The 19,308-nt window shown below is 35.1% G+C and overlaps 1 protein-coding gene across 2 annotated transcripts in view; it reads left to right on the top strand.

The window, feature by feature from the left end:
* PJA2 (praja ring finger ubiquitin ligase 2) overlaps window positions 1-19,308 on the top strand; it is a 78,534-nt gene that overhangs the window by 19,278 nt on the left and 39,948 nt on the right. For both annotated transcript variants that reach the window (XM_036847858.1, XM_036847859.1), the window contains 3 exons: window positions 5,639-5,756; window positions 7,085-7,285; window positions 8,739-9,789. In XM_036847858.1, the coding sequence (XP_036703753.1) occupies window positions 5,726-5,756; window positions 7,085-7,285; window positions 8,739-9,789 (1,283 nt within the window). In that variant the 5' untranslated portion in view covers window positions 5,639-5,725. The remainder of the gene's footprint in view (window positions 1-5,638; window positions 5,757-7,084; window positions 7,286-8,738; window positions 9,790-19,308) is intronic.

Below are 19,308 nucleotides of genomic sequence, written 5' to 3'. Positions count from 1 at the left end.
ACTCCCTTCTGGCTTGCAGAGTTTCTGCTGAAAGATCAGCTGTTAACCTTATGGGGATTCCCTTGTATGTTATTTGTTGCTTTTCCCTTGCTGCTTTCAATATTTTTTCTTTGTATTTAATTTTTGATAGTTTAATTAATATGTGTCTTGGCGTGTTTCTCCTTGGATTTATCCTGTGTGGGACTTTCTGCATTTCCTGGACTTGATTGACTATTTCCTCTCCCATGTTAGGGAAGTTGTCAACTATAATCTCTTCAAATATTTTCTCAGTCCCTTTCTTTTTCTCTTCTTCTTCTGGGACCCCTAAAATTCGAATGTTGGTGTGTTTAAATGTTGTCCCAGAGGTCTCTGAGACTGTCCTCAATTTTTTTCATTATTTTTTTTTTATTCTGTTCTGCTGTAACTATTTCCACTATTTTATCTTCCAGGTCACTTATCCATTTTTCTACCTCAGTTATTGTGCTGTTGATTCCTTTTAGAGAATTTTTAATTTCATTTATTGTGTTTTTCATCATTGTTTGCTCTTTAGTTATTCCAGGTCCTTGTATTTTCTTCTATTCCCAAGATTTTGGATCATCTTTACTATCATTACTCTGAATTCTCTTTCACGTAGACTGCTTATTTCCTCTTCATTTGTTTGGTCTGGTTGGTTTTTACTTTGCTTCTTCATTTGCTGTGTATTTCTCTGTCTTCTTCTTTTGCTTACCTTACTTTGTTTGGGGTCTCCTTTTTACAGGCTGCAGGTTCATAGTTCCCGTTGTTTTTGGTGTCTGCCCCCAGTGGGTAAGGCTGGTTCAGTGCGTTATGTAGGCTTTCTAGTGGAGGGGACTGGTTCCTGTGTTCTGTTGAATGAGGCTGGATCTTGTCTTTCTGGTGGGCAGGACTGTGTCAGGTGGTGTGTTTTGGGGTGTTCGTGAACTTACGATTTTAGGCAGCCTCTCTGCTAATGGGTGGGGTTGTGTTCCTGTCTTGCTAGTTGTTTGGCATGGGGTGTCTAGCACTGGAGCTTGCTGGTCGTTGAGTGGAGCTGGGTCTTAGCATTGAGACAGAGATCTCTGGGAGAGCTCTCGTGGATTGATATTATGTCGGCCTGGAGGTTTCTGGTGGTCCAGTGTCCTGAACTGAGCTCTCCCACCTCAGAGGCTGAGGCCTGACACCGGGCTGGAACACCTAGACCCTGTCAGCCACACGGCCAGGTACGTGGGGAGTTTCTTGCCTTTTGGGAAGTCTGAGGTCTTCCGCCAGCGTTCAATAGGTGTTCTGTAGGAGTTGTTCCACATGTAGATGTATTTTTGATGTATTTGTGGGGAGGAAGGTGATCTCCACATCTTAACTTCTCTACCATCTTGAAGGTCCTCTTTTATTACTATTTTAGATTTTTAGTTTTCTGAATTAGTTCTACTACCGCTAGCTTTCATTTAATGTGTGTAAGTATAAGAGTTGGAGTTAGAATATAAGTATTCCCAACTCTTCGTCTCTTTTCATTTTATTTTCATATTTCCATCAGAGAAAGGAGCACAGAATTGCCATTCATTCATTCATCCCTTTTTTCACAACTGTTTAAATTTGTATCTTGTTAGAGAATGTAAGGACACAGTGCGTTTAATAGATATAATGCACTTAAAACAAGGTCTTTATCTTTAAATTCACCACAGTCTTTCAGTTCTGCTGTGGGAGGTGTACACCCCACACCCATGCTTTTCCTTGTATTCTTTTGAAGGTTGTTTCCATTGCCTATCTAGAGCTGCTGGCGTACTATCCTAATTAAAATGATAAATGATGATATCTAGGTAAATAACTGGAAGATCTAGAATTAATACTTCCCTGATTAACTCCTTTATTCTTAGACAGCAGCACATTTATGGAGTTTTTTTGTTTTTCTTTTTGGTTATTGTTTTTGTTTTTACAATTAGGAAGACGTATATGAAGATTCCAAAGCATTTGAGATGAATAATCGTCACAAGTAGAGAGGAATCATGTTACCTATTAGGTGAATAGTACTAGCAAAGGAAACGTTTCTTTAGAGAAGACTCAGAAACCAAATGTTGCCAATAAACTTTAGGTACAAATTTGGCACTGATGAATTAATCATTTTAATCTTGACACACAGCTAGGTCTTTATTTTTTATTATTTATCCTCTCCTCCCTGTTTTGCTTTGTTTTCTCTTTTATACTTCAGAGATAGGAATGAGTTACATTTGTCTACATAGCTGGCCTCAGATAAAATAGAGGTAATTAGTGTCTACAGAAAGATTCTAGTCTACATTTTATTCATAAGACAAGAGCCACTATTGAAAATGATGATGATGATGATGATGATAGAAGAAGAAGGGAATAAGAAAGTGCAAGAAATTTTAAAAATTATTGTAGAGAATATTGGAAGGCTGGAATTTAAAGCAGATGAAAGCTACCATTCCATAAATTGAAAATGAGAAAGAAAAGTTTAGAGACAAAGGATTAAACTACGTGGGCCAAATATAGTGAAAATAGGAAGGAAAAGAAAAAAGGACATCTTTGAGACAATCTAATGAAAGCCTTTAAATTAAAGCAGCCCTAGTAGGGCTGTGCAGTAGAAATTTTTTAAATGGCCTAAGTCCTTGCGAAATTATAGAATACTGTTTATTAAGAGAAAATCCTAATTATTCCAAAGAGAAAAATTGGTTTACTTACAGAAGGATGAGAAATAAATTGGCAGAACAGTTTCTTAACAGCAACATGGGATGCTTAGAAAACATTGCCTTTTAGAGTTTGTAAAAAATGATTTTGTTTTGACCTGTATCCAAAGTGTAAGGGAAAGATGAAAATATTTTGACATGGAAAGACTCAACGTTTACCTCCTTACATAAAATTCCTGAAACAATTACTTGAAGATCTTCTAGTAAAGACAAAACAAACAAATGCACACCCCTTCCCAAAACAAACAAACAAAAGAAAGGAAAACATGGGTTTCAAATCAGGGGACCTAACTCAGAAGTACCATCAAAAGTTAGCACGGAAGTAGTTGGATCTTGAAAACAAGTAGACTAAATTTATATCAGGATGTTGGAGGGCTCCAAAAAGAATCTTTTAGAAAGAAGTGGATTCATGTTGAAGAAAAGTATGATTAAGAAACAGAGCGATTTTCATGATTTTGTACTCTTAACAGCACTCTCTCTTAACAGCACATTCTGATCAGGCATTTATACCCACTATTCTACCAAAGGTGCCCCGTGTCAGGAACTCCAGTAATCTTCCATGTTGCTAAGTCTAGTGGTCAGTTATAGATCCTTGTCATACTTTACCTTTTAGCAGCATTGGCACAGTGGATCAATTCTTTGGTCTAAAGCACTGTCTTCATTTGACATCCACACTCCTGGATTTTTTCTTTTCTCTCACAAGCCCCTCTCACTGGTTGGTTTTCCTGATACTTCTTTTTCCCTGGCCTCTTAGTTTTGGATCGTCTCAGGGTTCAGCCCATGAACTACTTTCCTTCTCCAAGCCTACTTAGACATCTCTTCCAAGTTCAAGCCCTTTTGAATATTGTCTATATCCTGATAACTCCCAAATTATAATGGCAGTTCAGAATTGTCCAGTGAACTCCAGCATCCTATTTAACATTTCTACTTGAATATCTAATAGATATCTCAAATTTAACACATCCAGAACTAAACTCAAGATACTTTCTCCAAACCTACGTCTTCCACAAATTTTTCTATGTCAGTTAATGGCAACTCTGTTTTTCTAGTTGCCCAGGCTATAAAACTTAGAGTCAACCTCAAATCCTTACCTTCTTTCATAACCTATATCAGAAAACTTTGTTGGCTGTACTTTCACAACATAGCCAGAATCTGACCATTTCTCACCACCTGTTTTTACTCTGGTCCAAACCACTGTGATCTCTTGTCAGTATTTCCATGGCTTTCTAGCCAGTCTCCCTGCCTTTGACCTTGTTCCCCTTCATCTAAACACAGTAGCCAGAGTGTTCCTTTTAAAACAGAAGTTCTCTTCTCAGAACTGTTTGGTGGTTTTCCCTCTCACTCAAAATGAAACCTACGTTTTTTTTATTATCCTGTAAAGACCTATGTAATCTGTTCCACCTTACTCCCTTCTCCCTAATTAACTTTCTAACCTCATCTGTTACTTTCTCTCTTCCTCATTCCATCCCAGACTTCTTGCTAAGGTAAATTCTGGAAATTCTCACTTCAGGATCTTCTGTTTATTCTGCTGAGAATGTTCTTTCCCTAGGTTTACACATGGCTCTCTCCTCACAGGTGTTTGCTCAGATGATCCCTCCTCAGTGAGGCCTTCCCTAACCACACTGCTTTAAACTGCACACCCCTAGCAGCTCTTAATTCTCTGCTCTGTTTTGCTCCATAGTATGTATTGTCTAACATATCCTTATTTTTTACTTATTTGTTTAATGTCTATACCCCATATTGGAGTTTTAGGAGGACAGGAATATTTGTCTATTTTGTTCATTGTTATATCCTCAGCATTGAAAATAGTGCCTGGAATATTGCCTTATTTCAAAGAAAAGGCTTTGGGTAAAATACTCATGAAGTTAAATCCATGGCTGACCTTTGAGTCTGCCATGTATTATACTGTGAATCTGTGAAGATTCAAGTTAATTGCAGATTATTTTTCTTACTATTAAAACAATATTAATCAGAGCTTGTGTTTTTGCCAGTATGGTAGAATTATTTTCTTGATATTCCTTTACCCTTTAGCTATTGTTAACCATCTGACTTGATTTAGCTATATTAGAGCATTACTGTACAACCTGTTGCTGAATTTATAATTTATATGGGAGAATGTGTGTACTTTTATGTATGTTAATTTATAGCTATACATGGCTAGATAGATAACATATACAGTTAAACTAATTTTAAGAACTGTCATCTTGTAACAAGGCAGTTTAGCAATAGCTCAAGTGTTTAAGTAATTAAGGTATTTAATTAAAAAGCTAAGCTCTGGACAAACTTTAAAAAAAGCACAGGTTGCAACTTTTAAAATAGTAAATAAATGGATTAATTTCAAAACAGATGAAGTCTTTTTATACTTTGCATGGTAAATTTTAGTTTTTCTAATTTAGAATGGGTTTTTTTGGGGATTAAAATATCCGAATGATCAATTGACTATTATTGTAAAGAATAAGTGTATCATTTTTATACACATTAATTATTAATTGTCATAAGCCACTATATATTTTTAACATGTACCACTATACATTTTTAAAATGAAGTTTGTATTCTTAGGGTTAACTTCTTTTAACAATGCCAGGGCTAAAGGAACTTTAGTGCTTGATGGAGAAGCAGATAGTGTGTAGTAGACCCCCAAACAGTTTGGTCACATACCCCAATCAGCACTTCTCCCAATATATTTGCTTCTTTACTTATAAATTATTTGTGTGTTATTATCATTGTCATTCTTAAGGATGATATATACTTAAGGCAAGGTTTTTCAAGAGGAGATCTAAATCTCTTTTCAAATAGCCATCTTCATAGTTTTGAGGTTTTTTGATTGACTTGTCAGATCCAATTGTGTTTTTCTGTGTTATTATGGGCTAGCTAAGAGCTTCACTAGAAGTAGTATTAGTTTTGCTATTTTTGTTTTGTGCCTGTATTATTAATACTTTGTTTAATCCATGGTTTCTTTGTAGGAATCTCCTGCAGCTTATCCATTGTGTGAGTAAAAGCTAAATAACATCCATAATTCCACTGAACTGGGCACACAAAAACTGCCATATATGTCACAGTATACTGAAAAAGAGCCAGCAGGTAAGCAAGGTGTCTCTGTCAATTCCTCTACATTGAGAACTTCATATTTTTCCTTCCAGATTCCTTGAGTACCATACATGATATGTGATCATGGTCTTACTTAAGGCCAGTTTCAATCCATGTATTGAATATTTATAAAGCTTAATTTCTAATTTTTGATATAAAAATGAGTATAAATAGAAACTCATATTTTCTTTCCATACCCCCTTTGCATCTATTGTGCTTTTCACTTTGGAGACTATTCTTGTGGAGGTGTTGTTAAGGGTACTGGTTCTGGAGTCATAATATTGGGTTATTGGACAAGTTTCTTAAATAATTCATTTTAACCCTAGTTTTTTATTCTTTAAAATAAAATACAGTATCCACCTCAACAGGTTTGTGAGGGGATGAAGTAACAATGTAACACTTGGTATCATATATTATAATGTTATAAATACATGTTTGTTTTTGTGCTTAAAAGCAATTATATTTCTTATTGCAATGCAATAAAACAAAAATGTGTAACTTTTTCATTTATTGACTATTCCGTATACTGTGAGAAAATATTTTGTTTAGTTCCTGCATAATATATGTAAAACTCAATTGACTAAGCAAACTTTTGCTCTATGTATATATGAGATAATGTCCTACTCAGTAAAAGATGCTACTGTTGCTACTATATATCCCTCAGGCATCAGAACTTAGTATTCGACTTGTTCAAATGTTGATGGTTTTTTCTTTTCATACATACCATATGTATACCATTGGTAGTTTTGAAAAGTTTGACTTGGCTCACCACTGTTTTCTTTTGGAGAATTTTACCTGACCCTGATCTTTGGGATATATTTTATTGTGGTCCCATTAGTTCTTTATAATTGTACAGATACCATTTAAAGAAAGTACTTGTTACCTTTGACTGGAATTTATTCACTTTTAACGTAATTGAAACCATTGTATCATGTGCGTGCGAGTAATTCACTCAACAAATATGTATTGAGCAGTTATACATAAGGTACTTTGATAACTTGGAGAATCATTCTCCAATCCTTAAGGAGCTTTTACAGTATAGTAATTCGGCAAGTGGAAAAAATTTGGGGTAAGTAACGTTATAAAAATCTGAAATACCTTAAAGGAACCAAATTTTAAAAGATATTTTGGGGGATAAGGGGGTCACATAACTCTCATAATATAGTATTTCATGTTTTCTTTTCAAGTATGTTTTATATTACTAGTAAGGGGCACTCGATGTTCAGTAGCATATGATTTGGCAATATATGTTGAAACATTACCCCAAATGTCAGAATAAGAGTCATTGCTGTGCCTCTTTTATTTTTAACTCTGTTTTTCAGCAATGGATCAAGAAGCCAGCAAGGCGGCCTGGCCCAAACCAGCAGGAGGATATCAGACAATCACAGGCAGGCGATATGGCAGAAGACATGCATATGTCAGTTTCAAACCATGTATGACCAGGCATGAAAGAAGCTTAGGTAGGGCTGGTGATGACTATGAAGTGTTGGAACTAGATGATGTTCCAAAAGAAAATTCCTCAGGTATGCAACATGGAATTATTTAAAAGCTATTAATAACCATGTAAGAATTGATCTTGTAATATTTGAAATAGTGAGTGGGTTTTATGTGTGTCTCTGAGTAAATCTTATACATTTCCTATCAAGAAATTCATTTCAAAATTTTCTGTTAACTTAATAGTATATACATTTAAACATAGAAAAAGATAGAATATGGCCAATCATTAAAATATAACTACATTGTCATGGCAGTGATTACATGTTGTCACATCCTTCAGCCAGAGAAAATCTTCATCTTTCAATCCAAAAAAATTTTTAGTGTGAACTGAGTATATTTTTCCCTGCATATTACATTTAAATAGCTGTTTGTTGTTTTATTTGTATCTCAATAATTTAGCTTGGTTAAGTTGATTCTTTTAGAATCATATAAAATATAAATGTCAGGTAATACATAGTTATTTAATTAAAATTTCCTAATTATTCATTAGTTTGAAAAAGTATTTTGCAGGTATCCATGTACTATAACTACACATTTTTGGGCTGGAATGTCATCTTCCTCTTGTCCTGAGCAAACTTGATAATTCTAGGTTATTTTTTTTACTGTCATTTATATACAAGAATCTGAATTATTAGCTAAGGTCATTCTGTTAAAGCAGCCTTTTTGTGATATGACAAGACTTCCCTTCAGTTATTTATAAATTTTTGTTCCAACAGGTCTTAACATCTTCATTTTTTGTTACTATGTTAGTGGTGGTAAAAGATAGTCATGTTTAAAGTTAATTTGTAGAGTAGATAGGATTTTACTCTTGTCTCAGAATTCTGACAAACTATGACAAAGAGAATCAACATATTGACTCTTTTGTTGTTTTTCACTGATAGCTGTAACATAGTTAAAGTTAACTCATTGTAGATATATTTTAACAATTCATTTTGGGGATAGAAATCTAATATATATCTAGGGACTGAGATATAATCTTCTGAATTGACATAAAACACAGTAGAGTCTCATTTCTGTTAGATCTATATATAGCCTGTTCTTATATCTATTATAACCACCGTTTAAAAAATCTACATATAATAAAGTAATTTAAGTCTGAATTGCACAGTCCAACGACTGGGAGGGCAGATTGGTTACCCTGTGACTTCACTTATGCCTCTCATTGTTAGTCTCTCATTAGCCTCTCTTTTAAATGTCTTTTACAGAATGTTTTAGGTATTAGGATTTAGGTGAAAAACCTACAGAAGACATCTGAGGGAGAGGATATTAAGAGCCTACACAGTGGCATAAATGAACCCATAGGGTAACCAGTCCGCCCTCCCAGTTAAGTTAGGGAGCCTAGAAGCACCTGTCAGAGAAATTCACTCATATTCTCAAATAAGTAATAATTGGTACGATTTCTAGTTAAAGAGTCATTATTAAATAAAACGTTATCTCAATTAATCCCTCTAAATATGTTTTCTTTTGTTTTCTGTGAAGGTTCCAGTCCATTGGATCAAGTTCATTCTTCTTTACCCAATGACCCTTTATTTGAAAAAACTGAAGCAGAAATTCCCATTTGTGATACAGCATTGAATCAAACCATTGAAAGCAGTCCATCCTTTGCTGCAGTACATCATAGCGAGGAAGGCAGGGAGACCTTAGGAAGCAGTACGGATCTTCACAGTCACTCTGAGGGAGAATATACTTCAGGAGTTTGTAATGCTTCAAGTGTCCAAAATGGAATTACATTGGTTCATACTGACTCTTATGATCCAGATGGCAGACACAGAGAGGATAATGACCGTCATCGGCTCTCTGCAGACGTTGTGGAAGGTGGTAGATATCAGGAAGCATTGGGCAATACAGTGTTTGAGTTGGAAAATGGAGAGGTAGAGGCATACACTGGTCTTTCACCGACAGGTCCCTCTTTTAACTGTGAATTAAGAGATGAGTTTGAAGAGGTAGATTCAGCACCTTTAGTGAAAAGTTCAACTGGTGATACTGAGTTTGTCAATCAGAACAATCAGGAATTTCAGAGGTCCTCTTCTGAAGATGAAGTGGTTAGAAAGAAACAACAAAATAATACTAGCCAGGAGAGACAAAGAGAAAATTCAGTTGAAGATTCAGCCTGTGCTCCCAGGCATATTTGCAGTGAGCAAAATACCAGTGATAGGGGCAAAAACCAGGGAAGTTCTCCTGAACAGGTAGTGAGGCCCAAAGTTAGGAAACTGATAAGTTCAAGCCAGGTGGACCAAGAAACAGGTTTTAATAGGCATGAGGCTAAGCAAAGAAGTGTTCAGAGGTGGAGAGAGGCTTTGGAAGTTGAGGAAAATGGCTCAGATGACCTCTTAATAAAATGTGATGACTATGATGGAGAACATGATTGTATGTTCTTGGATCTGCCGTTCGCAAGAGTTACACAGAGGGAAACAGAAGATAACCAAATAACACCAGAAAATGGAGCCACAGGAAGGCAGGAAGTTGTGGATAACACGTTTTGGAATGGCTGTGGAGATTATTACCAACTGTATGACAAAGATGAAGATAGGTAAGGTTTCGTGCTGTGCTTTGTGAGATGGTTTAGTGAGCAAAGTGGTTTATTTCTAGTACCATGATATTTGGTGGATGGGCTGTCTGACATGGTCAGGGAATTAGATATTTTGACTTGTCAAATATTCTTATTTACTGAGTGGTAACCATACATGTAAACTACTGGTTAGTTTTTCACAGTAACTCTCTTTGAGGGATTTCAGGAGTTTACAGAAATTGTAAGTTCAGGTAATGGTTATTCATTATTACAAAAAGACAGAGCTACTAATTATTTCAGTTCATGATATTTCAGTTAATAAAATGCAAGGTAAACATTTATTGTATTTTAAAAAATTTCTAAGCCAGTCTGGGTTTAAAAAGTGATTAAAATCACAGAAAATTTTGATTGGTAATATTGCATTAACTTTGCCAGTATTTACTAATATCACCTGTTTATTCTTCCTGTTGCTGTTCCTGTCACTGTTTATTTTTTACTTATTTTTGTTTAGCATTTAATTTTCATTAACAACTTTATGTGGTACATTCTATTATTTTTCGCATTTGTAGATGAAACTGAGGCATAAGAGCACTTACTAACTTCCTAAGGTCACAAAGCTAGTAAAAGGTGGAGCTGGAATTTGATTATCTACTTATTGACTAACTCCAGGCTCTGTGTTCTTCACCACTATAATTTACTATTTTCAAGAGAACATATAACTTTTCTTATAATAAGCATTCTGATTCCTCTTACATAGTTTCCTTTTTTTCCAAACTGTAGGACAACAGAAACAACAGAGAAATGGAGAATTTCTTTGTCCAACTGCTGACTTTTCATTACCCCAGAGTCACTTTCACTTATCCTTTTAAGCTAGTGGGAACCCTTGCCATGCTCAATTACAGTGCAATTTCAAGATTTTATTAATATAAAGAAATAGTTTTTTTTAACTAGAAAGTACTGCAAGGGAAGAATTTATCCTTTTGAATATGAATGCATTTTATATATTTTATTTCATATCATAAAGTTAATAAAATCTTTTTGCTTTTCATTGGCTGTATGAATTAAGCTTCCGTAGTATAGTATAAGTAACTTGTAGAAACAATTGAAATTTTTCTACTGCTATCTTGAAGTTTGTAATCTTCAAGGGTTAGCAGACAATATTTATGTAACCTACTATTTTCTAAGCTAAGAATAAAGTTAGTTAAGAACTTGTGCCTGGGACTTCCCTGACAGTCCAGTGGTTAGGATGCTGCACTTCCACTGCAGGGGGCACAGGTTCTATCCCTGGCCGGGGAACTAAGGTTTTGCATGCCGTGTGGTGCGGGCAATAAAAAAAAAAGAACTTGTGCCTGATTTATTTCTGTTTTTTCAGTTTAGGTCCACAGTCTTTTATCCAAAATCCACAAAGTTCTAAAAACAGAAATTGACAACAAAAGCTGACCTAATATTAACTTACTTGATGGCAGATCTAGATCTAAAATAAAACGAGGACATTTTCAAGTATTCATACATTTTGCTACAGAAATATGAAAGTGTTTGATTTCTGGGTGCTGGTTTAGACCCCACTGGGAATTGTTAAGTAGTATTTCTAAGCATTTTTTACTACATTTTGCTTTTTTGAAGAAAATCATTTAATTTGGCTGTGCTTTCTCCATTATAGACACTAATCAAAAATAAAATCTTCTTTTGTTTGCTTTTTATAGTTAGGCCTGATGTCATCTAATGAAGTTGATGAAATATTTACACTGTTTTCCAACCTCAAGAAAAAGGGTGGTTTTCTTGGCTCTTGGTTTTTTTTTTTTTAATTATTTTATTTATTTATTTATTTTAACATCTTTATTGGAGTATAATTGCTTTACAATGGTGTGTTAGTTTCTGCTTTATAACAAAGTGAATCAGTTATACATATATACATATCCCCGTATCTCTTCCTTCTTGTGTCTCCCTCCCTCCCACCCTCCCTATCCCACCCCTCTAGGTGGTCACAAAGCACCGAGCTGATCTCCCTGTGCTATGCAGCTGCTTCCCACTAGCTATCTGTTTTACATTTGGTAGTGTATATATGTCCATGCCACTCTCTCACTTTGTCCCAGCTTACCCTTCCCCCTCCCCATATCCTCAAGTCCATTCTCTAGTAGGTCTGTGTCTTTATTCCCGTCTTGCCCGTAGGTTCTTCATGACCATTTTTGTTTTGTTTTTTAGATTCCGTATATATGTGTTAGCATACGGTATTTGTTTTTCTCTTTCTGACTTACTTCACTCTGTATGGCAGACTCTAGGTCCATCCACCTCACTACAAATAACTCAATTTCGTTTCCTTTTATGGCTGAGTAATATTTCATTGTATATATGTGCCTCGTCTTCTTTATCCATTCATCTGTTGATGGACACTTAGGTTGCTTCCATGTCCTGGCTATTGTAAATAGAGCTGCGATGAACATTGTGATACATGACTCTTTGAATTATGGTTTTCTCAGGGTATATGCCCAGTAGTGGGAATGCTGGGTCATATGGTAGTTCTATTTTTAGTTTTTTAAGGAACGTCCATACTGTTCTCCATAGTGGCTGTATCAATTTACATTCCCACCAACAGTGCAAGAGGGTTCCCTTTTCTCCACACCCTCTCCAGCATATATTGTTTGTAGATTTTTTGATGATGGCCATTCTGACTGGTGTGAGATAATACCTCATTGTAGTTTTAGTTTGCATTTCTCTAATGATTAATGATGTTCAGCATTCTTTCATGTGTTTGTTGGCAATCTGTATATCTTCTTTGGAGAAATGTCTATTTAGGTCTTCTGCCCATTTTTGGATTGGGTTGTTTGTTTTTTTAATATTGAGCTGCATGAGCTGCTTGTAAATTTTGGAGATTAATCCTTTGTCAGTTGCTTCATTTGCAAATATTTTCTCCCATTCTGAGGGTTGTCTTTGCCTCTTGTTATGGTTTCCTTTGCTGTGCAAAAGCTTTTAAGTTTCATTAGGTCCCATTTGTTTATTTTTGTTTTTATTTCCATTTCTCTAGGAGGTGGGTCAAAAAGGATCTTGCTGTGATTTATGTCATAGAGTGTTCTGCCTATGTTTTCCTCTAAGAGTTTGATAGTGTCTGGCCTTACATTTAGGTCTTTAATCTATTTTGAGTTTATTTTTGTGTATGGTGTTAGGGAGTGTTCTAATTTCATTCTTTAACATGTAGCTGTCCAGTTTTCCCAGCACCACTTACTGAAGAGGCTATCTTTTCTCCGCTGTATGTTCTTGCCTCCTTTATCAAAGATAAGGTGACCATATGTGCGTGGGTTTATCTCTCGGCTTTCTATCCTGTTCCATTGATCTATATTTCTGTTTTTGTGCCAGTACCATACTGTCTTGATTACTATAGCTTTGTAGTATAGTCTGAAGTCAGGGAGCCTGATTCCTCCAGCTCCGTTTTTCTTTCTCAAGATTGCTTTCGCTATTCGGGATCTTTCGTGTTTCCATACAAATTGTGACATTTTTTGTTCTAGTTCTGTGAAAAATGCCAGTGGTAGATTGACAGGGATTGCATTGAATCTGTAGATTGCTTTGGGTAGTACAGTCATTTTCACAATGTTGATTCTTCCAATCCAAGAGCATGGTATATCTCTGTATCTGTTTGTATCATCTTTAATTTCTTTCATCAGTGTCTTATAATTTTCTGCATACAGGTCTTTTGTCTCCTTAGATAGGTTTATTCCTAGGTATTTTATTCTTTTTGTTGCAGTGGTAAATGAGAGTGTTTTCGGCTCTTGGTTTTTAAATTGATTTTGTTGTTGTTGTTGTTGTTAATAGTAGCAATATTTTCTTTGCCTAGAATGATTCTGGACTTTTAAGGGTTATAGGGTGTTGTCTTAGTATATTTATTTATAAGTTTTTTCCTTGAGTGATAATGTCAGTACTCTGAAAAATGACAGATTTTTTTATAAACAGAATATACAGATGAGAAAAACACAGTTAATAGAAACTTTTTTTTCTTTTGACTTTTTAGTAATATATTGACTTACAGAACCTGTAGTTGGGGTGTACTTAAATGATGGAACTAATTTTAGAGTATTCTTTAAGACACATTGAAATGCCAGAAACACTTACTGTTTTGTTTTTGTTTGTTTGTTTTTTAAGGCTCTCATCAAGGATAACAATTTTACCTAGGATTCTGCTTATATATGCATCTGTAAGCCTTAAGATATGTTTTAGGTCCTCATTTCAATAGCCTGTACAATCTTGGGGAGTAATTCTGTTTCTGTGCTACTGTTTCCAGTTCCTCTACCCTTACTCTCTGCAAAAGATCAAAGTTCCAGAATGCCTTGTAATATGGCACCAGATAAATGTTGAAATTTCGTAGCTGTACACTCCGGTTTAGTTTCATTTTGCCACTTGTTCATCTTCCTAATGTTTTACTGTAGTTCTGCTAAGTTCTGGTGTTTGCAGATTGGAGAAATGGGGAAACACAGTGACTCTCCCACCAGTACCTTGAGAAGGAAAGTATAAATAGCTTCTGCTTTGAGTCTGTGAGGGTTTTTTTGCATTTTCTCTGCTTTGTAAAACTTGAAGATGATATATTTGAAGAGTTTTCTTGTTATGTTAGTATTATAATAGCTACAAATAGAACTCTCTTATAAAGAACATAAACTAAAATTTACTGTGACATTTCAAGGTATAGGAATTTTTGGCCACTTGAAAAGTATATAGTTTATTCTTTACAAGTGGAAAAATATTTTAATGAATGTATGACCTGATTCCCTGAAAAATTCTAAATGATCACTTAATCACATCTGAAACATTACACTTTATGGGATAAGCATTATAGCTGGTTGCATTGCTCTGAGCTGTTTGAGGAGAACTGAACGCCACCTTATTAAATTAGAACTGCAAGGGGAATTTTAACAGGCAGCATATAATTACCAGACGTGGAATTAGACCAGAGAGTTAGGTTAATACCCTGCTCTTTTGAAATATACCCTGAGAACTTTAATAACTGTTTGAGGACAAGATCTTGAGTTTAAAAGAACCTTTCAGCCATGCCAGCACATTTTAACCTTAGGCCTAATTGTTCTGAAGAGAGGTGTGCTATCTCCTGACCACTTCTTATAGTACGTGAGGTTTTTTTGCAGAGTTTTTCTGTCCCTAGGCCTTAACCTTGCTTAAAAGGTAAAAAACCTTACCAAAGATAAAAATGTCAGGACAACTTTTTTGTTGTTGTTGATGACTTTGGGAGAATAAAAGGAATATTGGTTATATAGTTGATTACGATTTGATATACTTAAAAAGGATTTATTGAAATCCTCCCAGGGGTCACATTTTGTTTCAGGTACTCTGTAAATACAAATAACGATGATTCCTTTTGCCTTGGTGTTCACCAGCCTTATGAGGAAGACAGAATATACAGATAATTATCATGAGGCTAAATTAAGCTCCTTTCCTCTCCTATATGTTCACTGAAAGCCATGAAGAAAGCTCCTCTGATCTTGCTATCTCCCAACAAGTAAAACATCTATGAACAGCCAAAACAAAGATCTTTAAGCACACACTCTAATATTTTAGGAAAACTTTTTATCTTGTTTCCAAGTTCATAGACGTTTAAAAGGAGTAAATTGGGGATAAATAACTTCGTTCCTCAGGCATGCTTAGGGAGTCATAGATTACAGTATTTTGATATTAGGGGAAAAGATCAGAAAGTTGTAAAAGGCAGGCACAATTCAAAAAGATAAACCAGGGACTTACCTGGAGGTCCCGTGGTACTGCCAAGGGCTCAGGTCCGATCCCTGGTCAGGGAACTAAGGTCCCACAACCTGCATGGCACAGCCAAAAAAACAAACCATTTGGGCCTTATTTACTAAATTAAGTAGATATAGATTTGAACAGCTTCCATTTGTATTACTTTATTACAACATAGTTCAGTGTTAGTACTAGTAAAAAGTCCCAAACTGCTTAGATTATGTTTAGTATACTATTTTGGAAAATGCAGAGAATTATATAATATGTTTTAATATAATTTCCTTCCAGAGTATTTTCAATAAAATTCAGAAAGTGTTTTTGATCCACAGCTGGTCAGATAAGAAAATTATCTAAAATTTCACTCTTCCCTAAGCTCCTATATAGTTGAGTTTTTGTGGATGTGATAAATATCAGAGAAGACAAACAAACCAATTCCTTGGGGGACTAGGGAATAAGAGGTTGCTTTTGGCTGGTTTTACTTCTGTATCTTCTTTCTACCTAGATTTGTACATAAAATGTTTTGTCTAGAAACCACATATAATTTTATTTACATGAAAAAGGTTTTTCGATTCACAATTGAATCTGTAAAGAGTGTAATACTTGAGTAAGTTATAGTTTTCTGCTCTTGCATATAGCTCTAAATGTTAATGGGAGACAGTACTAATGAAAGACCATATAAAAGTCACAGTGGTATTTTAGTTTTTACTTTGAAAAATTTTTAATGTTTAACTCATACGCTTTTATAATCAAGAACAAATGGGTCCTCGCTAGTCCATGACCATTTTGTGTCCTGTTTGTTCTGTTGCTTGTTCTCCTTGAAAGGTTATTTTAAAATCTTTTCTCTTTTTGCTTTTAGTTCCTTATACTCCTGTCATTCTTAGTAGATAATTTTGTCTCTGCTTTCCTGGAGATACTGAAATAATTAAATGTGAACTTTCTTGTTTTCCTCTCCTCCATCAGAATACATATTAACATACTAACATATTTGAATATGTTGGTATTGGTTCCTATTTTAAATTTCTTCTTCAATGAAGAGAGCTGACTTTTTCTCATTCTGTGCCTGCAGTCATATCTGACACCTTACATATCTGTTACCTTTACTCCTGGGTTCCTTCTCTAAATTTTCTAAATCCTGGGGGCAGCCTTCATTGATCTTGCTCCCTCTTTTAACTATTTGCCTGTTTATATTTTCTCTTCCACTGCTGAATTTTCAGAATAAATGTTCCACATCTACTGCTTCTATTCCTTCACTATCCACTATTATTAAATGCCTCAAAATCTAACTCCCTGTATTATTTCTATATTCTCCCATGTTAACAGTGACCTCCCAATTTCCATAGCCAATTGATTTTTTTCTCTACCCATTTTCTTTGACTTCAGTGCTACCATTGAGCTGTTTGCTCACCCTTTTCTGCTCCATGGTTTCTCTTCCATTGACCTATGTTCGATGCTTCTTTGCTGCGTCTTCTTTGGGGTCTGCAAACTTTTTTAAAAAGGTTGACCAGATAGTAAATATTTTAGGCTTTGTGGACCAAAAGGCAACATTGAGGATATTATGTGGATACTTGTATGACCATGTTAAAATGAAAAAAACATCCTTAGCTTCCGGGCCACTAAAAAACAGACAGGTAGCCGGATTTGGCTCCTGCTCCAGGGCATAATTTGCTGACCTCTGGTATAAAGCTGTTGGGTGACCAGGAGGCTGATACTGCTATTCAGTAAGACAGACCAGAGGATGTCAAGTAGATTTTCTTTGGTAGAGAAAAGAGGAAAATGGTGGTGTGCTGGTAGGAAATCCAAATGAAATTTCTAAGCAAACAGCTTATATAATGAAAGAAGTAACTACCTTTATTAAATGTTTACCATTTTCCAAAAATTGTACAAAACATTTTATCTGTGGTATTCATTTAAACAGCACTGTAGACCTGAAAAGTAAATATTAATATCCTCATTTTACAGATGAGGAAAAGTGAGCTCAGGCAAGTTCATTCATTGCGCAGGCTTATACTAGTAAGTACTGAGCAGATCCTAACCTAAACTCTATCAGACTTCAAAGCTTGCTCTTGCCATTGTGGTGTTCCACTGCCACGGTGAAAAAGGCTATCATATGTTGTAGATGGAACTTTCACCTGATGTTAAATGTAGTATTTTGTTTCTTCAGTAAAGAAATTGCCTGTGGTAGGTTTTTTGTTTTTCATAGTAAAAAATCTTAGCCATCGATTCATAGTTTCCTCTGACTAGCCCTCTGAGCCAGTTTGGACTTTTAGAGCTACAAATTAGTAATAGACATTAAGTTTGAAATTTGTCATAGATAATAATGTTCAGAATGAAATATTAATCGGAAATTATTGATATATTACTTTCTATCACTTATATCACAAATGTGTATTAATTTCTGGGGAACGTACTTTAAAGACGATTAATTGTTGGCCCTTTTTAAATAAACTGATATCACTGAAAGTTCTCTATGTAAAGTCGTTCGATAGCACAGTCTTAGTTAACTTCCAAGAGCTTACAGGTACTTCACAATTCAGACAGATCTCCTTAGATGCTTTTCTGGGAAAAGGAACTGTGATTTTGCACTTAGAAAAATACTTCTAAATGCAGTGTTAAAGAAGCAGCTGCACTTTAGTGGTTTAGACTGAACGAATAAGAAGGCTAGTCCATGAATTAATTGAAAAACAAAAGAAGCAGTGTTGTAGAGGAAGGTCTTGAAAGAGTGATCTGGTCCTGAAATGGGAAAAAAGGTGAAGTGATTGTGAAGACATTCTTGGTGGTGGGAGGAATAGTTGTGATAAAAATTCGTATTTGGGGGACAGCATTTGGAATAGAGCATATTGGAAGGAAAGAGTTGGATGTAAGGATGTACTCATAACTGGGATCAACTGTAGTAAATCATAAGTGCCATTCGAAGTTCAAACTTTTTTTTTTCTGTAGGCCAGTATTTTTTAAAGTGGGTAAAATAAAGTGGCACACAGACAAGTGTTTTTAATTTTTATCATTATATATTTATATTAATGTGAATCAAAAAAAATATAGCTAGCACATCAAATTTGGAACTTTATGGATGAAACCCCTGGGAGGATTTCAATAAATCCTTTTTAAGTATATCAAATCGTAATCAACTATATAACCAATATTCCTTTTATTCTCCCAAAGTCATCAACAACAACAAAAAAGTTGTCCTGACATTTTTATCTTTGGTAAGGTTTTTTACCTTTTAAGCAAAGGTTAAGGCCTAGGGACAGAAAAACTCTGCAAAAAAACCTCAAGTACTATAAGAAGTGGTCAGGAGATAGCACACCTCTCTTCAGAACAATTAGGCCTAAGGTTAAAATGTGCTGGCACGGCTGAAAGTTTCTTTTAAACTCAAGATCTTGTCCTCAAACAGTTATTAAAGAGATAACTAAAATGTATTTGAGTGAAAAAAAAAAACTGTTGTTTAAAAAGAAGATTTGATAATAGTTGCTGATGACATTATTTACTAAGCACTGTTAGAATGTTTTCTATATATTAACTCATTTATTCCTCAAATGAACTCAGTGAGATAGTGGATACTATTATATTTACCTGATAGGTGAGGCAATAAAGGTACAGAGAGGTTAAGTAACTTTTTCACAGCTAATAACTGGTGCTTTCAAATCCAGGCCAGCTGACTCCAGAACCTGTGTTCTCAACTGCTGTACCTTAAGACACAGTGTTAATGTACAGCTGTAGCAAAAATTGTGAGGACTGTAGGCAAATGGCTTAAGTTTATGAAATGCAGCTTTAGTAGAGAGGAACTGTTGAAGATTTTTGGAGTAATGTTATAAA

The sequence above is a fragment of the Balaenoptera musculus genome, chromosome 3 (assembly GCF_009873245.2).
Source record: "Balaenoptera musculus isolate JJ_BM4_2016_0621 chromosome 3, mBalMus1.pri.v3, whole genome shotgun sequence".
NCBI lineage: Eukaryota > Metazoa > Chordata > Mammalia > Artiodactyla > Balaenopteridae > Balaenoptera > Balaenoptera musculus.
Note: the sequence above shows the minus strand (reverse complement) of the source record. Positions and strands in the feature narration are given on the sequence as shown.